We start from the raw sequence: 26,720 nt of genomic DNA on the forward strand, positions 1-26,720 counted from the left end.
TCAGATGAAAATGAATAGATCTACATGTACAGTGTATCCTATTAAAAAAAGGACAGTGATTTTCAAATATGTGAAGTATACAAAGATTGCATAGTAAGTACTGCATATTAAAACAAAGCTGTGCACTGTAACATCTTTACCAATATTAGCGAGTGTATAAGTAACTCAAATATCTCATCCTGATTATGAACCCTTTCAGTATGTTCACACTGTTATTCAACGTATTCATAGTAGGTAATAAACAAAGATTATCTATCCAGTTCTTGGAGTGCTATAATATTATATCTGCTGGATCAAAATCTTATATCTCCAAAAGGTGACTTTACATGAGAAATGTTCTTAAATTTTAAGGGAAGTTAATGGAGAAGGTTATCTTGGACCCATTCTGCTCGTCCATTCATCATTACATTTAACACCAATTTAACTTCAAATAATGCAAAAAAAGAAAAACAACAAAAACAGAGATATAAGGTTTTGTCCCAACAACATAGATATAAAATACTGTGCAAAAGTCATCTGAGAAAATTATATGTAAAATGCTATTTATCTGGACAGTATGTTTTTGCTCAGAAAAATACTAATATTAGAAGAAATACAAATAACATTAATGCAAAAAGTCAATCTGTTCATTTGATGATTTCCAAGCCTCTCCACCAGAGATCCCAGTGTTATTTGCTTTCATCCAACACCTGGTTTGGCTAATCAGTGGTGATGCAATTTAATAATTGAATGCTGTGGCTGGGGTCATTGAGGAAAAAGCAGGAATTAGACTTTTTTCATCTAGCTAGCTCAAAAGCTATCCTTTTTTATAATACAAAATTCTTGTTACATTTTACTGAATTTGTGTTTTGCTGTTTTGCAACGTTACATGTTGTTTTGAGAAACAAAAAACATACTTACTGTCCAGATAAATGGGTTTCAATGATTTGCTTGGGTGCTTAGACTTTTGCACAGTACTGTATGTAACCATATATGTAAAACAAACTGATAACATACAATTTCTCATAATATACAGCGCAAAACGTACAAAAGAGTACAATACATCTACAACAGTATTTACAGAGATATGTTTGATATGAATGCACTGACACCTTGATAAATATATGTGTTACCACAAGGTGAAATGAGAAATTTAGGCCCAATCCCATTTCACCTGTTGCCCCTACCACTTAGCCCTTACCCCTCCATTTTGCACATTCATACCTAGGGGTAGGGTGTCCTGATTTTTGTTGAGATGGAGGGGTAGGGCAAAGTGTTAGGGCTACATGGCCCTCCAAACATAGGTTTTTCAGAGACACTCCAAACCGAGTGCTATGAGAAAAAAAAGCAAGACGGCTGCGCGAGCGACCAAAGAAACCCTGAAATGTAAGTATTTTTAAAAAATATGATAACCAGTGTATTATCTTAGTTTAATGTTGTTTCAGGGAATTATTGTTCTTTTCTTCATAACAAGAATATAAAGTCTCTAGTAGTATGCTAATGTCTTGGTAGCTAGCTAGCTAAATGTCCCATTCCACCTTAAATGGTAAGGTGCCAGAATGTAACTGCTGCTCTATTTAAGGTGGGAACAGCAAAATTCAAAGCTGGCGAATAGCTGACATATGCTTCATATCACCGATGAATTAGGGGTGGATGATAACTAATAATTATCACCTGCCCCTCTTTAAAGGCATATGATTCCCTAAATTTAACTAAAGACCAGCAGCGAGGTTGCTGAACTTTACCCTCCTCTGCTATCGCTTTATTTGAGGGTTGTCCCATTTCACAGAGTAGGATTTCAACCTTTACCCCTTGTAACTCAGTTCCAAGGGGCAAAGTGACACTTGAAAACAAGGGGTAGGGGCAAAAATAAGAAATGGGATTGGGCCTTGGATTTTTCTGGGTCCAGAAGAATTTTATGGAGATGGTCAGAAATAATAATATGCAGAACGATTTATTCAACTTTTAAGCATTATACTTTATGTGAGATATTATACACAGATGCCTTTAAATATAAATGTGTTTCCAAAACCTGGAGTCTATCTGAAAAAGATAAAACAAGTGTCTCTGTATAGGGAGATAGTATAATACAAATACATGAGCTTATTTTCTTCTGGACCTGCAGTATCTCCTTCTTCATAGGATGATGGCAGATTGTGTGTAAATCTCTAGCAGGGGTTTAGCGGGACATCATCCGCACAAACTCTGGAAGGACAAAAGACAGAAGACATTAATGTTTACTACAGGACCCCTCTGAGTAAGACATACTCAGCAAAAACCTTTAAGAGACTTCCATTCTATTCTATAGCAAATAAGCATTTCTCTTCTTTCTGTTCTCTTCAAATGTCTCACACACAGTTGACTTGCAATGTAATACCATCACAGATCTAAATCAGGGGGGATCAAAAGTGGGGCCTATGTGCTGAAGTTGGCCCACAAAGATGTTTGATTTGGCTCAGCAGAAAGCTGTCTTCAGCCAAAAAGAGAACAAAAACATTTACCTTCAACTTCAGATTTTGAAGTACATTTAGTAACAAAATGTACACACAAAATACAAAAAAATAAAAAAATACAACCCCTGGCACCATGGCAACTGTCATTGACTGCATTGTGACTGTACCAAAGGATATTACATATTCTCTAAGCAAAAAGGGTTTTATATAGCAGACAATAACAGACCCCTTTTTGATGCCATTCTACCCTATTAGTTCAAACTGCAGTCCCACAGTAAAAAAGTTAGGTATTCATATCCTTACATAGATATTTACAAGGATTATGTTATGATAATTTTAACCCAAGGCATTAATTGAGATAGTGATAAGCTAAATATGTGCAAAATCATTGTATATAAGGTACTTTCTATTGGGGAGTGGCTGTCCCAAACTCTAACCCCTACATTTTAACTTGTGAAAATAATACTTCCATTTTGTTTTATATTTTTTTAAATAGATTTTTGATTTCTTTTAAAGTGATGCTGCAGGATTTAGATTTATCATGCATTTCATTTTAAAATAAAAAAAAAAAAAACTTTTTTCCCCACATTTTCCTGTCACTACTGAAACACAAAGAGTTTTAGTCTATTTTAGCCACACCCCTGAATTTTAGAGCAGGAAGTGAGACGGCATCCCTGTCATCCCTCATGGCCACATGCTGAGTAGTTACATCCCATTGCTTTGAAGCAAATGTGTCCCAAAGTCATAAAATCAGTGTGAAACCTTAAGAATTGTCACCAGCAAACAAATAAACTTTTTGTGTTTTATTGAAAATTATTATGATTTTATGTGTGTTCATAATGCTCTTTCTCTTTAGCAATTTTAGGACAACCATTATTAAGTCTCTTGAGCCATCAATGAGCAACTTAGTAACTAGTATTAATTACACAGTAACTGCAATGAAACTAACATGTGAGTTATGTAGTGATTAGAGTGAGGAATTGAAGTTTTGGCCTGATGATGGGTTCTTACAGTTTAAGGGGTTAAATGAAACCCTAAGCATCTCTCTGAGCTGATGTCTAACACAAACCACAAACATTTACCCAAATCTAAACAAAACCGATATGAAACCTTAACCTGACTACAGCCAGACTCAAAAATTATTCATTATTTATTTAAAAGTCTTGTTTTTAGGAGCCGCAGAATATTCACAGTTACTAGAATTTTACTCTCTCTCTCACCCTCGAAGTCCACCAGCCCGTCTCCATTTAGGTCCACATCTCTGAGGATCTCATCGATCTCCCTGGTGTTTAGCTGCTCACCCATCAGTTTTTTCATGGCCTCCCTCAATTCAGCTAGACTGATCTGACCATCGCCATTAGAGTCAAACTGTGAGAGATAGAGAGAGAGAGAGAGAGAGAGAGAGAGAGAGAATGGGAGGTAATAGAAGGTTGATTGGAGTTAAATTATTAAAACAAGAAGTTAATTATGACTTAATTTAGTTATATTGCAAAAAAAAACAAAAAAAAAACAGGTTTGAGATGTTAAGGCAACAGGACATAAATGTTAAGTCTGATATGAATTAATTTCTTTAAAATATGCTCCATGATACATTTCACTGTAAAATTACACTGTAAACTATGTAGAAATGTAGGAGAATACAACTACATCACAGTAATCTTGTGTTCGAGGTGACTGTGAAGTTACAGTATACAGTTGCTATTTTATGTTATGTAGTCTTAGTTTGGTGCAATAAACAACAGTAAAATAGCAACTGTACACTAAGATTTCACAGTTATTTACTGTACCATATTAACAGTAAATAACAGCAAAATAGCAACTGCATACTGACTTCACAGTCACCTGGAACCCAAGATTACTCTGATGCAGCTGTCATCTCCTGGATATTTACAGAATTGTAAAAGTAATGCAAGTCAAGAGCCAGTAATCTACTGTCAATTTACATATGATTTTTTTTTTTACCAGAACTATAAATATTTTCTATGTAAATAAATAAAAATATGCACTAAAATAAAATAATATTAATTGACATATACTCAAAATAAATCCAATATGCATTTATTAATGCAATTTGCTGTGATATTGCAGAAAATATCTTAGGATGAGTTGATTTCACAATCAAATGATGAATACAGTTTTTCACTGTGAAGAACTGTGTTAAATATTGTGAAAGCCCAGCCATAATTAACAGTGTGCTTTTTTATATTCAGAGTTCTTTTACTGTGGTAGACTATTTCACTAACCTCTCTGAAAGCATCTCTCAGCTCCTTTACTCCAATCATATCTGCTGTCTCTGCAAGCATTTTAGGCCCCATCAGCTCCACAAAGTCCTCAAAGTCGACTCGGCCCCCACCTAGACAACAACACAAGCATTCGTTCCTATGAATTTACAGCCAGAGTGAACGTGAAGAACATATGCAAAACTGTGAATTCTGACTGTGTGTGTAGGATGTGAGTCTGAAGGTTTAGATCTTATGTTCAAAATCCTGGTGACTCTAAAGCCCTAATGTTTGTGATAACTGAAAATTATTATTCATTAGACCAGTTACTTGTGTTGGCTTTTGTACAGCTACACGTATCTAGCACCACTTTATCACAAGCCCTTACCTTGTAGGTCCACTTTGCCAGTGTACAGTTGTTATGTTAGCCCTTCATCAACAGTCAGTGTTTGACCACAGAGCCCCTGTTGGACGGATATTATTTGGGTGGAGTGACACTCAGGTGTTAAAGCTCCAGCAAGACCACTGTGCCTGACACACAGCACCACACACACTACAATGTGTCACTACTGTGCTGAGAATGATCCACCTCCCAAATAACATCTACTTGCCAGCCGTCTTGTGGTCAGACACTGACCAATGAGGAATGAGGTCTAGAGTAAGTGAATAACTATGCAGCAACAGATGAGCTGCAGGCTGTGATTGTGCAAAGTATAATGGCAGTGAGTGAACATATAAGCCACACTAGTATTTGGAGGTTTGTAATCACTCATCTTTTTTATATTTTTTGTTATTTTATGCATGATAATAATAAATATATATTTATAATCAGTTACCTACCTTCAGATTTACACCCCACTTTTGAAATACGAGGCATTCTGGATGTTCATTTCATTTTAACATCATTAATATTATACAGCTTTCTCAGCCATTTTCATAATTTCACTGGTTTATGTTTAAATGGATTTATACATTTATCTACAAACAAATCAGTTTTAAATAACTTTGCATTTCTAAAAAAAGTGGATGGTGAGTGTTCAGCAGAGTAGCATTTTGCCAAAATAGGAACTTCAGTCCACTCACATATCTGCTGACTAAGCTCTATCAGCTCCATCTCTGTAGGCATGTAGCCCATTGTCCTCATGCACTCGCCCAGGTCCTTACAGCTAATGAAGCCATCCCTGTCCTTATCAAACTCCCTGAAGGCTTCTTTCAGCTCTGAGAAAAAGAGACAGAGAGAGAGAGAGAGAGAGAGAGAGAGAGAGAGAGAGAGAGAGAGAGAGATTAGCTCATCAGTTTGATAATGAAATGATAAATATAATGTTTATGCAGAGTGCAGCTAGAGGACGCTGAAGGATGGGAGTTTTACAGCAGCAGGAGTTTTACAGAGTCACAGTCTGGGGGGAAAGTCAGTTTGGACTTAGCAAGAAGGAGGGAGCGATAATGAGGAGAGGGCATTAATAGAGGAATAAGGCAAAAGCCAAAGAGGGAGCTTAGCTGCCATCACTGTAGTGCAATTTGCTGTATTTCTGTACCTTCAATTTCCTCTGGCCGCAGATCTCTGTCCTGAAGTGATTACGGATTACAAGTAGACACAGAGACAAACAGTAAGTTAGGTCAGACAGACACAAACAAACATAAAAACACAACGTGTACATATTTTATATGAAAGTATATTTGTGTTCACAGTGGTAAACTATCAGTTGGAATTTTCCAATACTGTTAGAATTTTCCAACCCATGACTCCCCTCTACACTTTAAATGAATAAATAAATGGTTTTGTCCACTGTTACATGCTCTTTAAACTCAGGTTTAATAGATGACAAACATGAAGAGTGGGTGTATGGGACAGGGAAAAAGTCCAGATTTCAAAAAAGACAAGAAAAGAATCTCTCTTTATCCTGTAGAATTAATTGGGCTGTTTGTTACTGTGCCTTTAAGACTGATTTACGTAAATCATTTCTGTTCTGATTGGCTACCCTGTACTGTGTCTCACTCAAAAAACAATCTGTGCTGAAACATTCCTTGTAACTTCAGAGTGAACAGGTGGAGCTAAAATGCCAAAGGCTTAAAATTTTGGCTAAGAAATCTAAGCTAATAGGTTAAAACAAGCTGTGTGTGAAGGGACAGAGGGGAACAGGTGAATTATATATGATAACAGATGGACTACAGTGGCTACAATTAGCTTGCTGTCTAAGTTACTCCTCCGAAACACATTTTCATTTTGCATCATGGCAAACATTTGACGAAGAAATGCCCTTGCGCTGTCACCATTCCATCTTTAAGTTTCATTTGTTAGGAATATGAATGGGGAGATGTTTTCTTGGATGTCTAAGAACCCCAGGGGTCATTTCTATGTTCTTAGGTTTCTAGGTTCCCTGAGGCCCTTTTTTCTCATTGAAACGTCTAGGAAACAGCCCTATGTTCCCCATAAAGAGGTCTGACAGACAATTTTTCTAGCTGATCAATTATAGCGAAACAATTTTTAAAGGCACAAACACCTGCCCCACAGCAAAGTGGAAGCAAATGACATGGCAGAAATTTTGGGATGGTAATGATTTCAGGAAAAATATTGGCCACCCCAGCCACCACCTTTAATACCACGCTTGTATTTCATCAAAATGAAAATAAGAGTAGCATCCAAACCTCATATTTGCAAACATCTATATACTGATGTCTTATATTTTTTAATATTATAAAGATCTGAAATTATGTGTATGCACATGCTGCTTCCAAATAGATTCCCCTATCAAAACACTCTGAACATTTCAGTAAACAAGAATGAAAATCTATTCTGTGATGGGCAGCATTTAAATGTTTTTAGTCATAAAATTAATTGTGCTCCTCATTGTTCGCGGTAAGACATTTGATGACCATATGACATTAACTTTGACCTTGAGCACCACTTTAAAACTTTCCTTAATGTATCATATTGAAGTATAGTGTATCACATAAAGAGCTCAACATAGAACCATGGCAATGTAAAAACCTGGGACCATAGAACTCCAGGAATATAGAGCCCTGGGAAAATAGAACCCTGGGAACGTAGAGCCCTGGGAATATATAACCTTAGGAATGTAGACCTCTGGGAAGCCAGGTCTGGTTAACACCACTCAGCCTAATTTCTGTGTCAGCCTTGGAGGACAGGAGCCCATGCCTGTCTGTAAATGTGAATAAACTTGATTTCACACAACATTTAATTATGGCACACTTTTATATAATAAACAGGAAACATCTTGTATCTCTGTGATTACTGTAAAAATTAGAAACATTTATAAATGATCTATAACACATTGTGCTACAAAACCCTTCAGGAATAAGCCAGACACTTTGAACTGTAGACTGTGTAATTAGTGTATATTAAGCCTTGGGATGACTATAACAAGCCTGGGGTTTTTAGGGGTTAAAATGACCACTATATTTGGGCTGTGCTGTCTGAACTGAAAGGTCTAAAGAACAGTCTGAAGAAAGGTCTGAACAGTGCACCTGTGAAACCATGTAGCTTCAGCATACAGAAGGAATGTGCATGAGTGTCTGTGTCAGGTGATAGATAGAAAAATCCATTTTCAACACTCCACTTTGAAGCCTCTCCAAATAATAAATAGCAAACAGAAAAAAATTATTTCTGCATTACATAAGTGTGCTGAGTAGGAGTGCTGGTGTGATTTAGGCAGTGCTGTGATGGCCTGAGCCTGTGTTTTGGCAGTGTCTGAGTGCAGCATCCTGGCTCTGCCGCTGCATATTTAGGCTGATTACTGCTGTGAATCGGCAAAGCAGCAGTTCCGCGCAGCCCTGCCCTGCACACAGGGGTCACTACACTGGACAGATTACATGGGCCTGAGTTACCAGGCAACAAATGGCCTTTTAGGGCCACTGCCTAACTCCCACAGACATGGAGATACACCAGCATGCTTACACATGGCACAGTTGTACTAGTTTTCTGGAAGAGTGGATTTTTCATGCTATTTATCTTTTGACAGATCACTATGACGTTGCAGACCTCGGATGGTGGGACAACACTGAATTGCCAAAGGGTGCTGAGTAATAGAGAGAGAGAGAGAGAGAGAGAGAGAGAGAGAGAGAGAGAGAGAGATCAGTATAATCTCCATGCAGGAATCTGAGCAGAATGAGTGGGTGTAGCACCCTAGCCACACAAAAAGGATTGTGAGATTATCATGCAGATGTGAATATCGATATGAAATATTAAAGTGCCAGGGACTTTTGCTTCTGCTAACTTTTCCATTTTGGGAATACATTTGTTACACACAGTCTTACACCCATCTGTTACACATATTACCCATCTGTATTTGTCAGTCGTGATGACATCACTATGCCAAATGACGCACAGTCATGCTAAAAGATAACCAGACTCTACTGGTCAAGGCAAGTCACTTATTTCTCAGCATTTGTACTTGCTTTAAGTAATTTGGTCAAGTTTAAATTTCTCACTGTACTGGCAGATCATTTTGCTGGTTTTGAGTACGTTTCTTAAAACGAGCAAAATTATCTGCCAATACAGTGAGATAATTTGACTTACTAAAATCACTTAAAGCAAGTAAAAAAATCTAGAAAAGCTTACAACAAATTCAAAAATGAGTAATATTAGACAATTAACAAAGGTGTGAAATACCTGGGGGTCCCGGGGAGGTGTCAAGGGATCCCCTAATTTACCTCTTGGACCACCTGAAAAATCAAAATTCTGGGGGTCCCTGAAAATCAACTTATTATGCTGTTCATTAGGGAAATACAATCGCTCAAATACCAGTTCAGGGAAAGCTCATTGTTTAGCTGCTGCACCCACAATGAGTGAGCTTCTGTCTTTGGTAATCTTAATTAACTAGACATGCAGCACTGGTCTGCCTCAGGGGGCGCTGTAGCAAATCGTTTCATCTGGCCCTTCATAGCCTACACTCTTATTGGGCCTCATTCTCCAAACATTCTTAAGAAGAAATTTCTTCTTAAAATCCACTTTCACAGTTTTCATGAAGATTTTGATATTCACCAGTGTTTTCTTATGTGGAATTTGTTCTTAAGAACACTCAAGAGAACAAAGGTGCGAACAATTCTGCACTTTAAGAACATGCCATGAATCTGAAGTAGGCTTTTTCTTAGGACCTTCTCAAGAACACATTTAAGAAAAAACATATAAAACAAGATATTGGTGAATGAGGCCAAATGTTCTTTTAGGAATCTTTAGTAAAGGTTAGGTTCTGTATAGCACCAAAAAGGGTTCTTCTAATATATAAAACTTGACATCTTAACAATCGCAGAACCCTTTTTGGTGCTATATAGAACCACATATAACATATTTTCCATCTGTCTGAAGAACCATTTCACCATGCAAAGAACCATTTAGACATGAAAGGGTTCTATGTCGAACTCTATATAGAATCAACGCCTTTGGTTTAAGAACCCTGGAAGAACCATCTTTTTTAAGAGTGTAACAACTGTAGCTATGGCTAGGATACCTCTGAAAAACTTTACAATGTACCGCAGCATATATTTACATCTGAAAACTTTCTTTCCCCCCAGACTGAGAAAAATGTAATTTTTTAAACTGAAGACAGAAGAGGATGTGTGTAAGATCGTAGTTAATGGGTGGGAGAGCGCTTTACCAAACTGGAAAAGAGCATTTCCAGAAGAACAACTGCCATGAAAAAACTTAGAACTGAATAATATTTAGTATAGATCTAATGATAAAACCATGTGACGTCTTGTCTCACTACTGGTTGAAGGAAACATTTTCAAACTATATGATTTTGAAAGCAGCTAACTAAGCTACTTGGAAATCTAGTTCAGTTAACTAAACAACTAATCTTCTCAAGACTGCCTCTAGTAGGGTCCTAAAATATAACACAGCAACCCGCAGATTAAACACTAATAAGAAATCTTGGCTGTCCTCTGCTGTCAGCACAAGGACTAAAAAGACCTTAAGATGAACCAGGCATCAGTAAAGAAGAGTGCTCCCTTAATGGCCTACAGCAATTGGTGCCTGTATACTGTGAAAGTCATCAGCAGGATATTACACTGATATTGATCCCAGTGCACCTTCACTTCTCAGTCATCATTCTGCCAAATGTGACGTTATTTTCAACGCTGGCCTTAGCACTGTCCTTTTCAGTTGACAATCGTTCATGAAATATCTTAGGTTTTCAAATACAGCATACCACAATCTAATAAACCAGACTGTTTTTATATCTTTATTACAGCAAGAGCTTCAATAGCATTTGCCAGTTGACATTCTCCTTTACACTGAAATAAAAGCAACCGTGTACTGGTAACCTAAACAGACTACAACTAGACTACACATGATGACAATAGTTTTATCCAGCAGTCACATGATCTACAGAATGCCATGCAAAGTTTGTCAGAGAAGAAATGAAGAGAGTTTCCAATGACAAACTCACATGGGAAGGAGTTGGTTAATGGACAATGGCACAGCATCCTCCAGTCACAGGGCACAGGAAGTGTGGAAGGGGGTGATGTCAGGTTATAGAGGGATGGCTTGCTTATGGTAGTGATGGGATGACTGTAAAAGTATAAGGAAAGATAGAGTGATGAACAGGATCATAACACAGGCATTCATAATGTAAGTGTAAATCTACTAGATGTGTTTTTGTTTACATAGTTAAAAGAGTTAAAACAGTTCTTCTGGTTCCTGATAAGGTTAGGGTTTGGTGTAGCACAGCAGCAGTTAGATACAGTCATACCGCACTCGGTGGAAAGAAAGAGCCAAGACAAAGACAAGACTACATTCTGTGTGTATGTGTATGTGCGTGTGCACGCGTGTGTAGGCACATACGAGCTGGGCCTGAGCAAGGCCATGTCGGAGAAAGATGCAGGCAGGGCCCACGATGTTGTGCAGCATGGAGCAATTCTGAACCAGAGCACATAGTGGCTCATCAAACTCCTGCTCACTCCCCGAATCTTCATCCTCCTCATCCTCAGCACCTGTGCCCCGCACTGTCCCCAGCATTGCTGCTGCTAGTGGGGGTGTGGCACTCTCCAGGGCCGGCGTGCCCTTCAGGAGGAACCACACAGTTACCCTGCTGCCCCGTTTACACCACCATCCTAGTGCCAGTTAACTCACCTTTCCATTCACCCCACCATCCCAGTTCTAATTAATCTACAATCCCAGACCTAGTTACCCCACAAAACCAGTCCCTTTTAATCCTCCACAATCCTAGTCCTAGTTACCCCACATTCCCAGTTCTAGACACCCCGCAATCCCAGTCCTTTGTACCTCATCATCCCAGTTCTAGTTATCTCGCTGTCCAAATCACCCCACTATCCCAGTTACTTCACTGTGCTAGTCACCCAACCATCTCAGTCCCAGTCATCCCACTATCCTAGCCCTATTTACCCCAGCACTCCAGGTCTAATTACTTCACAGTATCAATCCCAAAGGTGGGGGGAACCATTGTTCCATTCCCATTAACCCCACCATCCCGCTCCTGGTCTCCCCATCATCCCAGTTACAGTTTTCCAAGTATGTTAGTCCTGGTCACTCTACTGTCCCAGTCCCAGTTACCCACCACCCCAGTCCCAGTTACCCTTCCATCCCAGTTCCAGTCATCCTATTATTGCAATTTCAGTAACCTTACCATTTCAGTCCCTCGCAGTCCCAGTCTGAGTTATGCTACCATCACAGTCCCATATATCTTACTTTCCCTGTCCCAGTTACCCCAACCATCCCAGTTTCCAATTAATCTACCATTGCAGTCTCAGTTACTCTATCATCCCAGTCCCAGTTACCCTACCATCCCAGTCAAAGTTACCCTACCATCCCAGTCTTGGTTGTAACACTGTCCCAATCCCAATTACTCCCCAATCCCAGTTACTTCATCGTCCCAGTCATCCTATTTCCCCACTCCCAGTTACCTCACTTTCCCAGTCCCAGATACCCCACCATTCTATTCCCTTCCCTTGCATGCATTTAGCCACTCAGCACTAAGCCTGGAGCCATTCATTCAGCAATCAATCTGTGTTTAATCTGTGTTTTGCAATAACAATAATGAGCATAATGATATTAGCCAGCTGTGCAGGTCAAAGGTGAGCAGGGATTTTGTAGTTTACAGCCAAGCACATTAGCAATTACTGACTCACCACTTTTCACACTTAAAAAGCTCAACATTCAAACGTTCACTACCTGCTGATGGCCAACATCAACTGACTCTCAAAGTACTTTTCAATGCCAGGCTTAACATGCTTAAAGAATGCTTTGTGTTTACTTTCTAGTTTCAATTTAACTTCTTCATTTATTTCAGCTATTTAAAAACAGGTGTGGCTTACCTTCTTCATACTGCCTCTTTTGGATGGCTTGGCTCCCATTCCCTGTTTTTTGCTTTACCTCTCACTTCTTTCTCCTGTTTTTCTCCCTCTCCCTACCCTCCCTGGCTCTCCCCTTAACTCTCTCTTGCTTCCTGTGATCGGCTACTACCAACTTCAGCCCTCCTGCAGCCAAACTGCCTAAGTGGGCACTGCAGAGTAATGATATTCACACTGCCAATAATAAAGATGATGATGAGAGTGTAGCTGGTAATGAAGAGCATAAATTCTATCCTGCAAGAGAAAGAGCAGTATCTCTCCCGTGGTGTCAGCGGTGCGATCCATTTCGGGAATCTAATCTCAAAACTCTTGTCTTGCATCTGATGTCCATTTTCTCTGCCTCCATCCTTTTGCCTATTGCTTCGCACACCAAATAGTTTCCTGTTGATTTCTTAATGACTACTATACTTTAATATTACGTCTCTCCCTGTACGGGACTACAGGCGACTGATGTGACAGTGACAGTGATGAGATTGGAGTAAAGAGAGAGAGAGGCAGACACAGGGAGGGGGACTGAAAGAAAGAGACAGAGAGAGAGAGAGAGAGAGAGGGAGAGGGGAGGGGACTACTGAGAGAAAGAGAGAGGGGAGAGAGGGAGGAAGGCGGGGGATGAGGGAATTAGGGGCTGCTGGAGGCCTTTTTAATCCCAAACATTTCAGATTACACAGAGAGTGAAATGAGGTTGGTGCTGATGACAGGAGCTGAGCGGCACCAAGGTAAACAGAGAGAGAGAAAGCGAGAACTGCAGGGCAGTGAGGAACATGAGAGAAACAGAGAACGACCCAGAGAGAGCAAAATGCAGGAAAGAAGAGGAGATCAGAGAAAGACAAGCGTGGAACAGATTAAGAATGAGAGATGATGGATAATGTTTGTAAAACAGATTTTCTCACAAAAGACAAACGGTAAGAAATTCAGATGGGCAAGAAGATGACGCTGGAAACTATGATGGGCAGGATGTGAAAGGGGCTACTGTACATCTCAGTAGCATCTCAGTACAATCATTCAGTCACTGTCTCTATGAGATCAGAACCATTTCAGCACCACACTTCAAATATAGCTGAGTCACAAGCAAAAGCAGTGGCCTGAACCTTGAATGTCAACATTTGTCTTTGAGATTAAGCTGAACACTGCTTAAAAAGGGGTGGAACAGGTGCACACAAAAGATTTGGGAAGCCTGATTTGTTTCCCTTTTCCTCCTCCCTTGTGAGGCAGGAAGATGAGTTCCCTGGTCCAGATAAAAGTATTAGCATATTACTGAGTCACCAGCCAGCAATAATACCATTTAATCCCTCCAGATTCCCTGATATTGTCTGAATCTGAGTGTGTGTTTTACTCTGTATTCTTTAGCCTTATGAAAACTGCATGGTAGGATTACTTGCAAGAATTAGATTTTCCAAATGCTTGAACACATTTCTCTGAACTAGACTCCATTTCCCAAAACTGTCAACGCAACCCCTGAAACAGACACTCTGTCCTTTCAAACAGTTGAATAAACCCCTCTGGTGTTAGTGACAATCATACTGTTGTTTGAGACAGGAAATAGATGCTCAAAAAATCTCTTGAACAGTGATTGTCATATGGATATCTGAATCTCATTTAATGGCTACTAGCAATAGATTTACACTTCACTGAATGAATTATAAACTACGTTAAAAAAATGTTTTCATGAATTTTCATATTGAAGCTTAATTTGTTGCCTTAAGGCAACAGCTTGTGGCTAAGGAATTGCAATACACACAGTAGGACTAAACCAATACACTGACTTTGGCCACACTCATTTTCCAAGTATGTAAAAAACATGTGCATAAACATCAGTTTATTTTTTTTAGAATACAGAAAGGTATGAAAATAATTGTTTTGATGAATTTGTCAACATAAAACTGTTGTGTAAATGGCAAAGTCTAGTGTATTAAATGGCATTGTATTCATTTACGTCCAATGTATGCACTGATGGTGTTCAGCCACAGGAAAATGCTACCTCTTCGTGGCAAAGGATGTTTTCGGCCTTCAAGGCTTCTCAGGCTGGCCGCCTGTGTGATGCACCATAGTTGTTGAGAGAGACTTTCCCCTGAGGACTCTTTTCACTCTATACCATGGTCAGTGGAATGGAGTTGTGTGTGTGTTGATGTATTCATTGTTGATTATGTATTTTGTTACTTTCTGATTGTAAAGCATTCTTGAGCATGGGAAATGAGCTATATAAATAAAAGTGATGATGTTGCAGATTGAAGTATTATTATCACATACTGTTGCCATATAGCAGCAATTATTTTTTATCATTTTACATAAAACCCATACCATCTAAACTGGTTTTAGTTATTAAAAAGGGACTATAACTACAACATAAAATGACTTTTATATTGCATTTAAGCAAAATAATAAAATAAAGTCTTTGTTGTCATATGGCAACACCAGCAGCAAAGGCTTAAGGAAATACATTTAATTTATTATTTAAAATAAAATATTGTATGAGAATATTCAACTTTAGTTAAAAACAACAGGCAAAACTGCAAAGCAAGCAACTGAGATGCCCAAAACTGAGGGTTTTGCAAAAAAGAAAAATGTTTGGGGATGTGTGTTTATTGAGTTGCTGAGGGGGTGTATGATGAGCATGCCCTGCTCACAAGCTCTTGTGTAACTCTAAGCCACACAGTCAGGTAAAGTTTGAGCTTTAATCATTCACAGACCAGCTGTAAATACCTAAATGTAAGATCATTCACACAACACATACTACTGCTAGAAGACCATAGATGCTCATGTAGTGAATCAAACAAAACTTCTTCACTAATAAACAAATATTGATATCATGCATCACAACTCATGTAAAGCAGCACACATGACTGTGTCATAAATTTTGCACTGAAACACATAATAACAGCAGTATGGAATGCTTGACATACATTAAACCAGTAAGGGGCGCAAATCACCTATTATGAGTGAAGGACAAATACATGCTGTAGTGCACTCATTTAACCACCAGGTGGGACTCTAAGCCCAAACCAGCAACAACCTGCAGTTTGGAGGTCACTAATGTTGACTTTTAGAGTGTAAATAACGATACAAAAAAGCAAACCTTAAAACAGTCTGTAACTTGTTGATGGACACCTCACACGCACGCATACACACACACACACACACACACACACACACACACACACACACACACAAACACACTCACATACACAGTTTTGACCTAGGCCAAACCAAACTCGACCCAAAAGCCCCATTTAGAGTACAGTGTGTGCTGAGAAAAAGTCATGGCATGAGGGCATGAGAAAGTCAGCCTGATTGTTTCCATATTCTGAACAATTAAAGGGAAAATCCACTGATCATTTAAAATGTTCGCATAGTTCAATCGTTGAAATGCAAGCAAAGTCATTTGGAGCGGTTTGATGTAAAATGGTGCATTGAAAATAACCAGTGAACACGTGTCTTCTAAGTTTTTAGATGCAATGTTGATAGTAAATAGAAGCAAAACAAATGAACAAACAAAAAACAGCAACAACAACAACAAAAAAATTCTTAGTGTATTATTTTGCCTTATAACACCCCGCATGTACCTCTCCGCCATGAATGTATTTAAAAAAATAGATTTTAGGCCTTTAGTTTTTTTTTTTTTTATTATTATCGTTTAATGCAATAGCTTCTGTGAGGTAGCTTTCACAGGAATAAAGCACTTCAGCTTTTAGTTGCTTCAAAACAGTGGGATCTAACTGGCCGAGGGACAAGAATACAGTCTCACTTCCTGCTTTAAAATGAAAATGTGGGATGGCATGTTTTTTTTTTTTTTAATGAAGCACTTAAACAACCTAAAACCCACTTTGAAAGAAATAAAAAAATCTTTAAAAAAAAACATAAAAAATACTAAAAACACACTGCCTCATTAAACACACCTGATTCAGCTCATCAACTAATTAGCAAGAAGGCCTCCATAAACTGAATTCAGAGTGTTAGATGAGGGTGAATGCTAATCTCCGCAGCACTTTGGCCTGGAAGGTCCCAGTTTGTCATGCCTGCTATAAGTGATGATTGTGTATATATTTAGCTTATTTTTTATCTCAATTAATGCCTTAAATAGATCATAATATAATCCTTGTAAAATTTGACTAATTGTTTTGTTAAATCTTGTTGCGCTCCAACTAATTTGGTAGAAAAGATCTATATCTGCAAATCTCCTTCAGCAGTTTTGTTCACAACAACTGTCTTACCCACACACTCACACACACTCTATCTCTCCCACGCTCACTGTGTAATCCATGCTGACGTGAAGCTTGCACTTCTTTAGCACAGGTTTTTATCATCAGTCCAATAATCTCCACTTTGACATTACGCATCGGTCACCAGGGGTTAATCCTGAATGCACCCATACACAGTTAACCCCCCTCACACACATACTGAAACTATATGCATTAACATGCATGCACATGATTGAAAGCAATATTAAATAAGTAATGTATCAGTCTGGTATATTGCATCTGGTATATTGCCTTGCATTGAGCAGTGGATCTATGAGAAAAAGTTATGGCCCACCTATCTGATGTTAATACCTAAAACCTGCTCAGTGAATGGGGCAACGGTTAGAAGATTCTGGCACCCATCTGACCAACAGTAAAATTTAGAGCATGCCATGTTGTTACTAATGCCTCATGTACATTTGTGCTTATATGTGTTAGTGTGTGTATTTGTGCGTGTGTATGTGTGTGTTATTCTCTGGGATTTGGGTCGTCCTCCATGCATGGGTGGTCTGTTAGTGGATTAGGGCCAACACCAAATGGGTGAAGGGAGAGTGAGGAAAACAAGAGGAAAATAGAGAGGCAGAAGCTGAAAGGTATAAACTAGAAAGTGAGAGAGAGAGAGAGAGAGAGAGAGAGAGAGAGAAAGAGAGAGACGGCGAAGATGATTGTTCCTAACAAACAAGCACTCTATCGCACTTTCTCAGTGTCAGCCACAGACCTCGTGCTTTAGCTGTAATCAGATGGGTCATTCTTTCCTGTACGTCTGTTCTGTACTGTGAGCATGTGAAACTGTCTCGTTATCTGCAGTAATCTGTCTATAGGTCTTTGAGTACATTTACAAGACTGAAGAGCATCACACAAATTACAGAAGCTGTAGATGGAAAGCAAAGGCCTTTCAGTCATTGCAAAGTAAATTAGGTCAAAACCACGTGACCTTTTGAGTAATAGATCTATACACCCAGGGAAATGAACAGGCCAGAATGAGACTCGGAGATAACAATAATGTTTATTTTAAGGGTTGTTGTATGTCTTTAAAAGTATACTTACACCCATTGTTGATACATTAAGTTGCACACTCAGCTAATATCCATTGGAAAGCATTGGTACTAGATCATTCTAGAGCAACCACAGATAAACCTAAGGTCAAGATGTTCAATGCCAAATGACACCTAGATGGATAGAAAGCCACCCAGCATTGAGCTGTGAAGCAGGGAAACTGCACTCTCTGGAGTGATGGTGCACGATTTGATATCTTTAGAATCAGTTGGATCAAGGTGCGAAATACAGAGGCTCCTGGAGGGTGTGAGACCCCTTAATTAACCTCTTGGACTCCCTGAATGTCTCAAAATCAAAATTCTGGGGGACTGTTAACTACAGATGCAGCACTGGTCTGCCTCAGGGGGCACTGTAGCAAACTGGCTCACCTAGTAGGTCCTTCATAGCCTAGAAACTCTAACTAGGATAGATTTCAGCAGCCAGGTTTCCTCTGAAAAAAATTACAATATGCCATAGCATATTTGTAAATCTGAAAACCTGTCTCATTTCCCAAGTGATCGGTGGAAATTGTTACTTATTTTTGAAACCAAAGATAAAAGAGGAGACATGTAAGTTCTCAATTAATTTGTGGAAGCCCAAGTTACAAAAAAGGAAAAGAGCATTTCCAAAAGAGGAGTTGTTACACCAAACTTGTTTTGCCGTTGAGGCTAACATCAGTGCCGCTAAGGCAAGTGAGTTAGCAACCAGCCAACGCTGGAGTACTTAAACGAACATGGAACCCCCAGGAATACCTCACTGATATTCTTGTGGCTGAATACACTCAAATCCTCACAGCAATGTTCAAACATCTAGTGTAAAGCCTTCTCCGAAGAGCAGTGGCTGTTACTGCAGCAAAGGGGGTGGGGGACTCCCAATTTATACCCCTGATTTCAGAAGAAACTTCTGGACATATAGTGTATCACATCTACACAAAGCAGGAATGTAAATATCTGACCTCAAAGATTTGATTTGACTTTGATACAATTCAGATACAAAACAATTTTCATACAATTCAGATTTTTTTTTTTAAATACGTGAAATACACAGTTGGGACCAGAAGAACTGTGTACACAGTCATGGAATATAACCAATAAAACAATACACTACAATAAGACTATTATATACTATTTCTTTAGTTTTCCACACTTGAAATAGCCCAATAATTCTGTTTTGGCAAAAAAGTGTCAATGCAGAATTTTACTATAATCAACTTGAATCAATTCTAACATTCCTGTTGATGTCTTTAGATATTACCCAGCATCCTCTACCTCCCTGAGTCAAAATTGAACAGGAATAAAACAGAAGAGGAGAATGCAATTATGCCACTGTAACCAGTTTTACGTTAATAAAAATACATTTATTGTGGGCAGTTCTTCAGACCGTAAATATGCTTATAAATACAGTTGAAAGTAAGCAGGTTCACAGCTGGTATGACACTGTAGTTTGCTGTTTGGGATCAGCAGGGGCAAGTTTTCACTTTCTGATCTTTCAGCTGGGACAATTTCTGTACTTTCTGAACTTCCAAGTATGTGCTAAAGGGGAAACCAACATGAAAAAATGAGATTCAGTGTAACTAAGAGTTAATATGATCACAGTTTGAATGGCATGGCCTTTCATTGTTAATTATGTTAGCATTGTGGCTAGCAATGAATGAGCATTTTGCTTGTAGAAAACTAACCCCATTAACACAGCTTCCATATCCATAACCATAATGAAGCGAGGTCACCATGCTCACAGTCATCCTGAAGTTGTTAAGGTTCCGTTGTGTAGAATTCCTGGGAGAGAACTGGTTTCTAACGGGATCGTTTTACCTCTTGAATCGTTAATCTCACCCAGATAATCCTTCACTGCTGCTCAATCAATCTCTGCCTCTCCTCTTTCCCTCATCCCTCATTCTATTCTATCCTTCCACGCTCTCTTTTTCTCAGTGTTTTGTTGTCTCCATCTGCGGCACTGATTTACTGATGTTTCACGGTTGCCAGAAAACACAAATGAGCGCTCTTCCTGGGCTCACTCAATTTGATGTTGAATACTCTATGGCAGGGATATTTAGTTCTGGTCCAAGAAGGCTGGTGTCCAGCACAATTAGATGATTTTCCTGCTTTGTCTAAATCTGGCAATGAACAGATGAGCGCAATCAAGTGTTTAAGCAGGTAAATCATCAAAACCAGTACCAGAACTGAATATCCAAGCTCTATGGTCACTAAAGCTGTACGAAATATGTTGTTCCTAGTTGTCCATATACTTCCAAGCATCTCAGACCAAGAGTCCTAATTTAGGATTCCTTCAGCTGATATAATTATTTCTAAGCATGTAAAACTGAAAACTGATCATACATTAGCACTCATACACTGAATTGTTTGAACTAGGGCACACCAAGAGAAATAGCATAAGAGCATATAGAGAACACACATTACAGCATACAGTGCTGTGCAAAAGTCAGAGACCATTCATTATACATCATTGTGAAATTGGCCAAAAATATACGTAACAGAAAATTACACAGAAACATCAATTTCCAAATATTAAACTTTTATTATAGCTTCCATTCTTTTCAGTAGACTTGCTTTCAGCTGTTCAAAGATATCTGTAGGGATGTTTTTCCACACCTCTAAAGTTCAGTTCTAGAAGTTGGCTGCTCAGCATATCACCACTCTGAATCTTTGACTTATCATGCTTCGTTCCTGATAACATCTTCAGTTCTTTGTGAAAGCTTGCATGTGAACACCTCTAGAGGTGGTTGTGGCTTGACAGGAAAATGACACTGCCAGCAAACCATTTGTTTTTTAGCATGTTTGGAAACTCATCTTTCAACACTTTCCTGGGACTGAGTAGAGAAGTTGAAAAAAGCTGCAAGAGTAATCAATACATCATTACAAATATTTACATATGCTCTATTGTCAAAAGTTTGTGGACACATCTCTAATTATTAAGTTCAGGTGTTTTAGCCACACTTATTGCTAACAGGTGTACAAAATCAACCACATAGCCATGTAATCTTCATATATTGTCAGAAAAAAAGGTACTGTGAAGGTACAAACAATGCAAATGTACCATCAAAGGTACAACAATGGCCTTAAGGTTCAACAGTGTATCTTTAATATTTTTTTCCCTTTTCTTTTCATAACCTTGTGTTTTAAGATAGGTTAGAGTGTATGGAGTCAATATTATTTAAAAAATATATAATTGCAATGAAATACGGTACAACCCCAGTGACAAGGAGTACATTTTTCTGAGAGTGTAGACAAACATTAGCAGCAGAATGGTTCATCCAGAAGGGCTCAGTGACTTTATATAAAGCACTTTCATAGGATGCCACTTTTGCCATTTGAGTACTATCATCTGTTGCATTTTTCACTACAGTGTTCCAAAGCGCCTCTGGAAGCAACACAAGCACAAGATCTATGCGTTGGGATCTTCATGAAATTGGTTTCCATGGACTAGCAGGCACACACAAACCTAAAGCCACGGTCACACCAAACTGTTACCTCACAGTTTTTTTTCGTGGAGGGAGAAGCAAAATTCAGGTGAACGGTGGTACTGATATGAGGTGATTTGGGAGGAAATGTGTAGCTTGTTTTTTTTTGCAACTGTAAGTGACAAGCAAAGTTGTGATGATGGAGGTTGTGATGATGGATGAATGAAGTTCCTCCATTCAGGATTTTTCAGAAAGAAGACAGCACAGCTTGCCCTCTTGTTTTCTATTGGCTGTCACTTCCTAGGTTTGCAAATTCATTCGAGTTTCAAGTTCACCTAGATAAACTTGTTGCAAAGCGAAATTTAACGCTACCAGAAGTGAATTCCTTTTTCTCGTCCTTTTCTATTCGAGTGAATTTGCTTTTTCATCAGGCAGATTTTACTTGCATTCAGCGTGACTGTGGCTTAAGATCACTATGTGCAATGCCAAGTGCCGACTGGCCTCCTGTAAATCACATCTGGAGTGATGACTCATGCTTCACTATTTAGCAGTCTGATGGACGAATCTGGGTTTGTGATTACGTAATGGATGCCTAGTACCAAGAGAAAAGTTTGGTGGAAGAGGAACAACAATCTAAGGTTATTTTTCAGGGTTTGAACTCGGCCCCTTAATTCCAGTGAAGGGTAATGTTAATGCTACAGTATGCAAATACATTTTAGATAATTATACGCTTCAACTTTGTGACAACAATTTGAGGAAGGCCTTTTTCCTGCTCCAGCATGACTGCACCTCAGTGCACTAAGTGAAGTCCATAAAGACATGGTTTGGTGTGGAGTAACCAAACCGTGGAAATGTGGCCTCAACCCCACTGAGCACTTTTTGGATGAACTGGAATGCTGATTGTGAGCCAGACCTTCTCATCCAACATCAGTGCCTGACTTCATAAATGCTCTTTTGATTGAATGTGAACAAATTCTCTCTCACACACAAATTAGTCTTCTCACAAAAAAGCCTTCTCAGAAGAGTGAAGGTTGTTACAGCTGCAAACATAAGTAACTCCATATTAATTCTCATGATGTTTTAAAAAGCAAGGTGTACTGGTCAGGTGTCCATTGTCCATTAAACTACACAGATGATACTGCAACATTTTGCTAGTTTTTTGCTTTATATCTTTAGAAAATACATTATAATAATAAAAAAAAAAAATACTAATAAATAGGGAGGGCTTATCCTGTCCCTCCAGCCACTCAGCTTAATGGAAAGAGCACATACTGTAATCTAGACATCACAATGCGTTGATTACACTTCAGGCTTGCGATTGTGCAAAGCTGGATATCACGAAGAGACACAGACAGAGCCTATAATTATGGATTCTAATGCCACAGCCAGCCTTCTAATCTATCCCCTCAGTGTGAGAATGTTTGATTACATTCGTAACACTGCCTGCCTGCTCTGGGTGTGATTAATGCTGTCTGTAATCACGACCCACCAGGAAAGGTTAGAGCCTCTGAGGACAACAAATTCATGTGTGCATTTAAGCCCTGGCACACAAACCAACGCATGTGCCCACACACACCTGTCCACTCTCCAGTGCAGAATGATGAGAGCAAACAGCAGAATAATGTAAAAATGAAGTAAAAGCTGCTGGTTGCAATGAAACATTATGGTGAACTTAACACTGAAGAATTAAAGGCATCCTTGTTCATTCTTGCACACCTAACTGTTTGTTGGTGTAAGTCATGGCATAAGAATTTGCTGAGCAAACATCTTAAGTTGCTTTTGCAATGTGGAACAGTCAATGCTTTGGCCTCCACCTAAAACAAGATTATAGTACCATAGTAAAGTTAATGTACACTTCAGTACTAAACTCCAGGGGATTTCTGCAATAACAATGTGTGCATTTCATCCTGCTATTTTGTACCATTATGAAGGTAATGAGTCATTACTGTCTTCTTGCAGGAGTTGTTTTTCTTTCCCTCATTTGACCCATTTGTGGTTTGGATTTTGAATGAATGTGTGAGTGTTTGTTTGTGTGGGTGCATGTGTGTGTATTCAGTACGTAATCCTCATTAGCGGCTCACCCTCAGCATGTGAGCACATTGTAGCCTTGCTTTCTAGTTGATAACATCACCTGGATCCTCTACAACACTGAACTGCCTTTGGAGTGCTAGAAATACCTGTATATTTTTATACTATATGTTCTATGGATGTTTTCTATGTATTTTAACACAGGGTAAAATGTAACATGGATATTTTACGGTGTTGAACAGGTTTGAGCGCTTTCGGTTATCTTCTTGTATTACCATAGCAATGTTATCTGCAAATTTTGACAGTATTTGGACAGTTTTTTTTCTCATTATTCACCATGAAAGCCATTTTTGTACCATAAAATTAGCTTTTTTGCTTTTTTCATAAGTGTTTTTCGATTACTGAATTATGCGTATGACTAACAGAATTTAAGCGTATATTATTTTAATCAAACTTTTGGTGGCTATAATATACCATCATTGTGAGACATATAGACAACTTACAATGAAAAGTTAGCCAGGCTAAAGCATAGTCTCCACACAGTGGTGTTAGTTGTAACGCAGTGTTACAACAACTGGAGGACGCTCTGAATTAAGATGGGTACAGCCCAGCCTCTCTGCTTGTTAGTTGCAGTGGCGAAATAGTCTATATTCAAAATAGATTCCATTTTCATATGCGATATCAGATATCATTTAAGCATTAGCACTACTCTGACTGCTCCATGCTTGACTTGCTGTGTCAAGTGTGTGAGTGAATGTATATGTCTGTCTGTCTGCGCTGCGATGGACTGGTGACCTGTCCAGGAAATATCCTGCCTTCCACCCAATGACTGCTGGGATAGGCTCCAGCTCCCCCCCACCATGACCCAGATTGAGATGCAGTTTAGAAGATGTGTGTGTGTATATATACATACATACATTCATACATACATCATCTAAACCGCTTATCCTTCTGGGTCGCGGTGGGTACTGGAGCCTATCCCAGCTGTCATTGGGCATATATATATATATATATATCCAAACAATAAAGGTTATAAGTGGAAAATTTATAGCTGAAGTATTGACTTTTTTCTGCGACTATATTGGGCCATGGCAATTTTTTACGTGCCTCAGTAAATTGAGTCTAGTTACGCTCTGGTTACAACTAAGCCTCCCAAAATAAACAGTGGGTGAAGTCTTGGTTCTGCATGCTTTGCTGTAAAGTTTAGAACTGTAAGCTTGAGAGAGTGAATATGCAATTTTGAATATTATGCAAATGGGAAATGCAAACATTGTCACTGATACCTGACTAAGTAATACAAATCTAAATGTGAGATGAACGCTATCATGGGCTAAAGTTTGATACCCATGCTGAACTTTGATTATGTGTTTTTACATTGGTAAATACACTAAAAAAGTGTAGCATGAAATGTCAAAACTCAAATGTCAACATTGTTCTCGCAATTGTTCTGCAGCATGCATTCATTGGGCTTTACTTTAAGGACTATTGTTCTGAAGGCAGGGTTATTAAATTTCCTTTATGGACAATAACTTTTATCTAATTCAACATAAATTCAATGCATCACTTTTTCAGTGTGGAGAATCTGCAGGACACAATCTTGTCTTCCTCTTCATTCAGCAGATGAGAGAGAAAAGTGCTGTTCTCATTCCTACCTGTCCAAAAACAGAAGCCACCATGGGTCTGAGTTTTCTGCGCACCCTTTCACCCTCCCTTGAATCTTCTTCTGTCTCAGTGGGTTGTCTAAGACTAAGGGTCTTCTCTTTGGGGGGACGTTTAAAGCTCCCACCAGAAGAGGTGCTCCATCTCCTCAGCTTCTCTATCTTCTTTTTGATTGATCCCTACATAGAGATTGAAATGAAAGAAGAGAAAATATGTTTTACAAAAACCTCCTGCAATGATGGTCTGAAAATGATGGTCATACAAGTGGGCCTCCATGCATTCAAACCCACTTTTAAGTTCTAAAAGGCAACACATCACATGTAGTAATGTACTAAATGGGAAAATGGGTTTATTCATTGCATTTTTGTTCATTTATCTTCCATTATAAATGGAAAAGAGGCCTGTCTGAATGAATGGTTTTAAGGATTAACATTAAGTCTTAATAAAATGAAAACAAATGCACATTTTACTTACTTATGTTGCTAAATGCATTAAGATACATTCTCTTTATTCAGTAAGAGCACAATTATTGACTACTAAACTACCTGTCATTATAACTCCATTTGCACCTTGTTTATACTCTGGTTACAACCACACAGAGAGTTTACATGATTTCAATGTACATTTAATCTGATAGTAAATTTTAGAAGCCATATTACTCCAGAAAAACTCCTTATTCCTCCAAGAATCAATATATCAGCATTTTTTAATTCAGTTATTCAGAAACAATGCAGGAAACTGAGACAGGACATGAACACACCTCCAATTCTTTCCTTTCTGGATGAGTAACCACTGTGTTGCTCCAGAAACAGAGTGCTGCACAATTTGAAGTCTAAATTTAAAGCTAAATCTAAAGCTACAGATAGAATTTACATTTTAATTTAATAAATAAAAACAATCTAAAATGAAAAAATACAAAGGCAGTCATCCAGAACAAAAGGGCGCTCACCTTTTTCACAATCTTATCCCGTGGGACCTCGATCGTGTCCATGCTGCCTGCTTCCATTGAGATTACTGACATGGGCATTAATATCCCTCTGTCCACCCCGCTGCAGTCCTGTTATCTCTATCCACTTCTTTTATCTCTCTCTCTTTCACATTCTGCCTCGGAAAAACAGCTCTCGAAAACATCTCTGTCTCCTGGATCACTTGCCCCTCCTCTTTTTCTCTTTTCATCAGTCATTTGCTTTATCTCTCACTCATTCACTCGGTATCTATCCTCCCTCCCACTCTCTTTATCCTCTCTGTCTCTCCCTCTCTCTCTTTCTCATTCACTCTGTCTTCTCTCAGTGGATCAGCATTCCTTAATTCTCCTACACATTTTATTCAGGGGAGTGTTCCAGGAAATTGTGCACAACAATGCTGT

The 26,720-nt window shown here is 38.7% G+C and overlaps 1 protein-coding gene across 2 annotated transcripts; it reads right to left on the minus strand.

The window, feature by feature from the left end:
* Positions 1 to 1,923: 1,923 nt before the first annotated feature.
* Positions 1,924 to 26,532, minus strand: cabp2a (calcium binding protein 2a). 2 transcript variants are annotated; one of them, XM_036574389.1, is made up of 7 exons: positions 26,304 to 26,532; positions 25,348 to 25,533; positions 6,187 to 6,217; positions 5,735 to 5,869; positions 4,676 to 4,785; positions 3,653 to 3,800; positions 1,924 to 2,184 (listed from the first exon to the last, which is right to left on the minus strand). In XM_036574389.1, exons 1-7 carry the CDS (start codon positions 26,379 to 26,381, stop codon positions 2,159 to 2,161), a joined length of 714 nt encoding a protein of 237 aa, XP_036430282.1. In that variant the 5' UTR covers positions 26,382 to 26,532; the 3' UTR covers positions 1,924 to 2,158. The 2 variants fall into 2 exon arrangements, with proteins under 2 accessions (XP_036430282.1, XP_036430283.1); XM_036574390.1 differs by lacking the exons at positions 25,348 to 25,533; positions 26,304 to 26,532 and adding exons at positions 11,454 to 11,672; positions 12,944 to 13,004.
* Positions 26,533 to 26,720: the final 188 nt, after the last annotated feature.

Source organism: Colossoma macropomum, unplaced genomic scaffold (assembly GCF_904425465.1).
Source record: "Colossoma macropomum unplaced genomic scaffold, Colossoma_macropomum, whole genome shotgun sequence".
NCBI classification, from domain to species: domain Eukaryota; kingdom Metazoa; phylum Chordata; class Actinopteri; order Characiformes; family Serrasalmidae; genus Colossoma; species Colossoma macropomum.

Excerpts from the sequence above, each read along its gene's own strand:
- cabp2a (XM_036574389.1), bottom strand. The coding sequence starts at position 26,381 with ATGCCCATGTCAGTAATCTCAATGGAAGCAGGCAGCATGGACACGATC. Across the intron at positions 3,801-4,675 it reads TGAGAGATGCTTTCAGAGAG|TTTGACTCTAATGGCGATGG; the intron begins GTTAGTGAAATA and ends TATCTCTCACAG. Across the intron at positions 2,185-3,652 it reads CGGGCTGGTGGACTTCGAGG|AGTTTGTGCGGATGATGTCC; the intron begins GTGAGAGAGAGA and ends TTGTCCTTCCAG.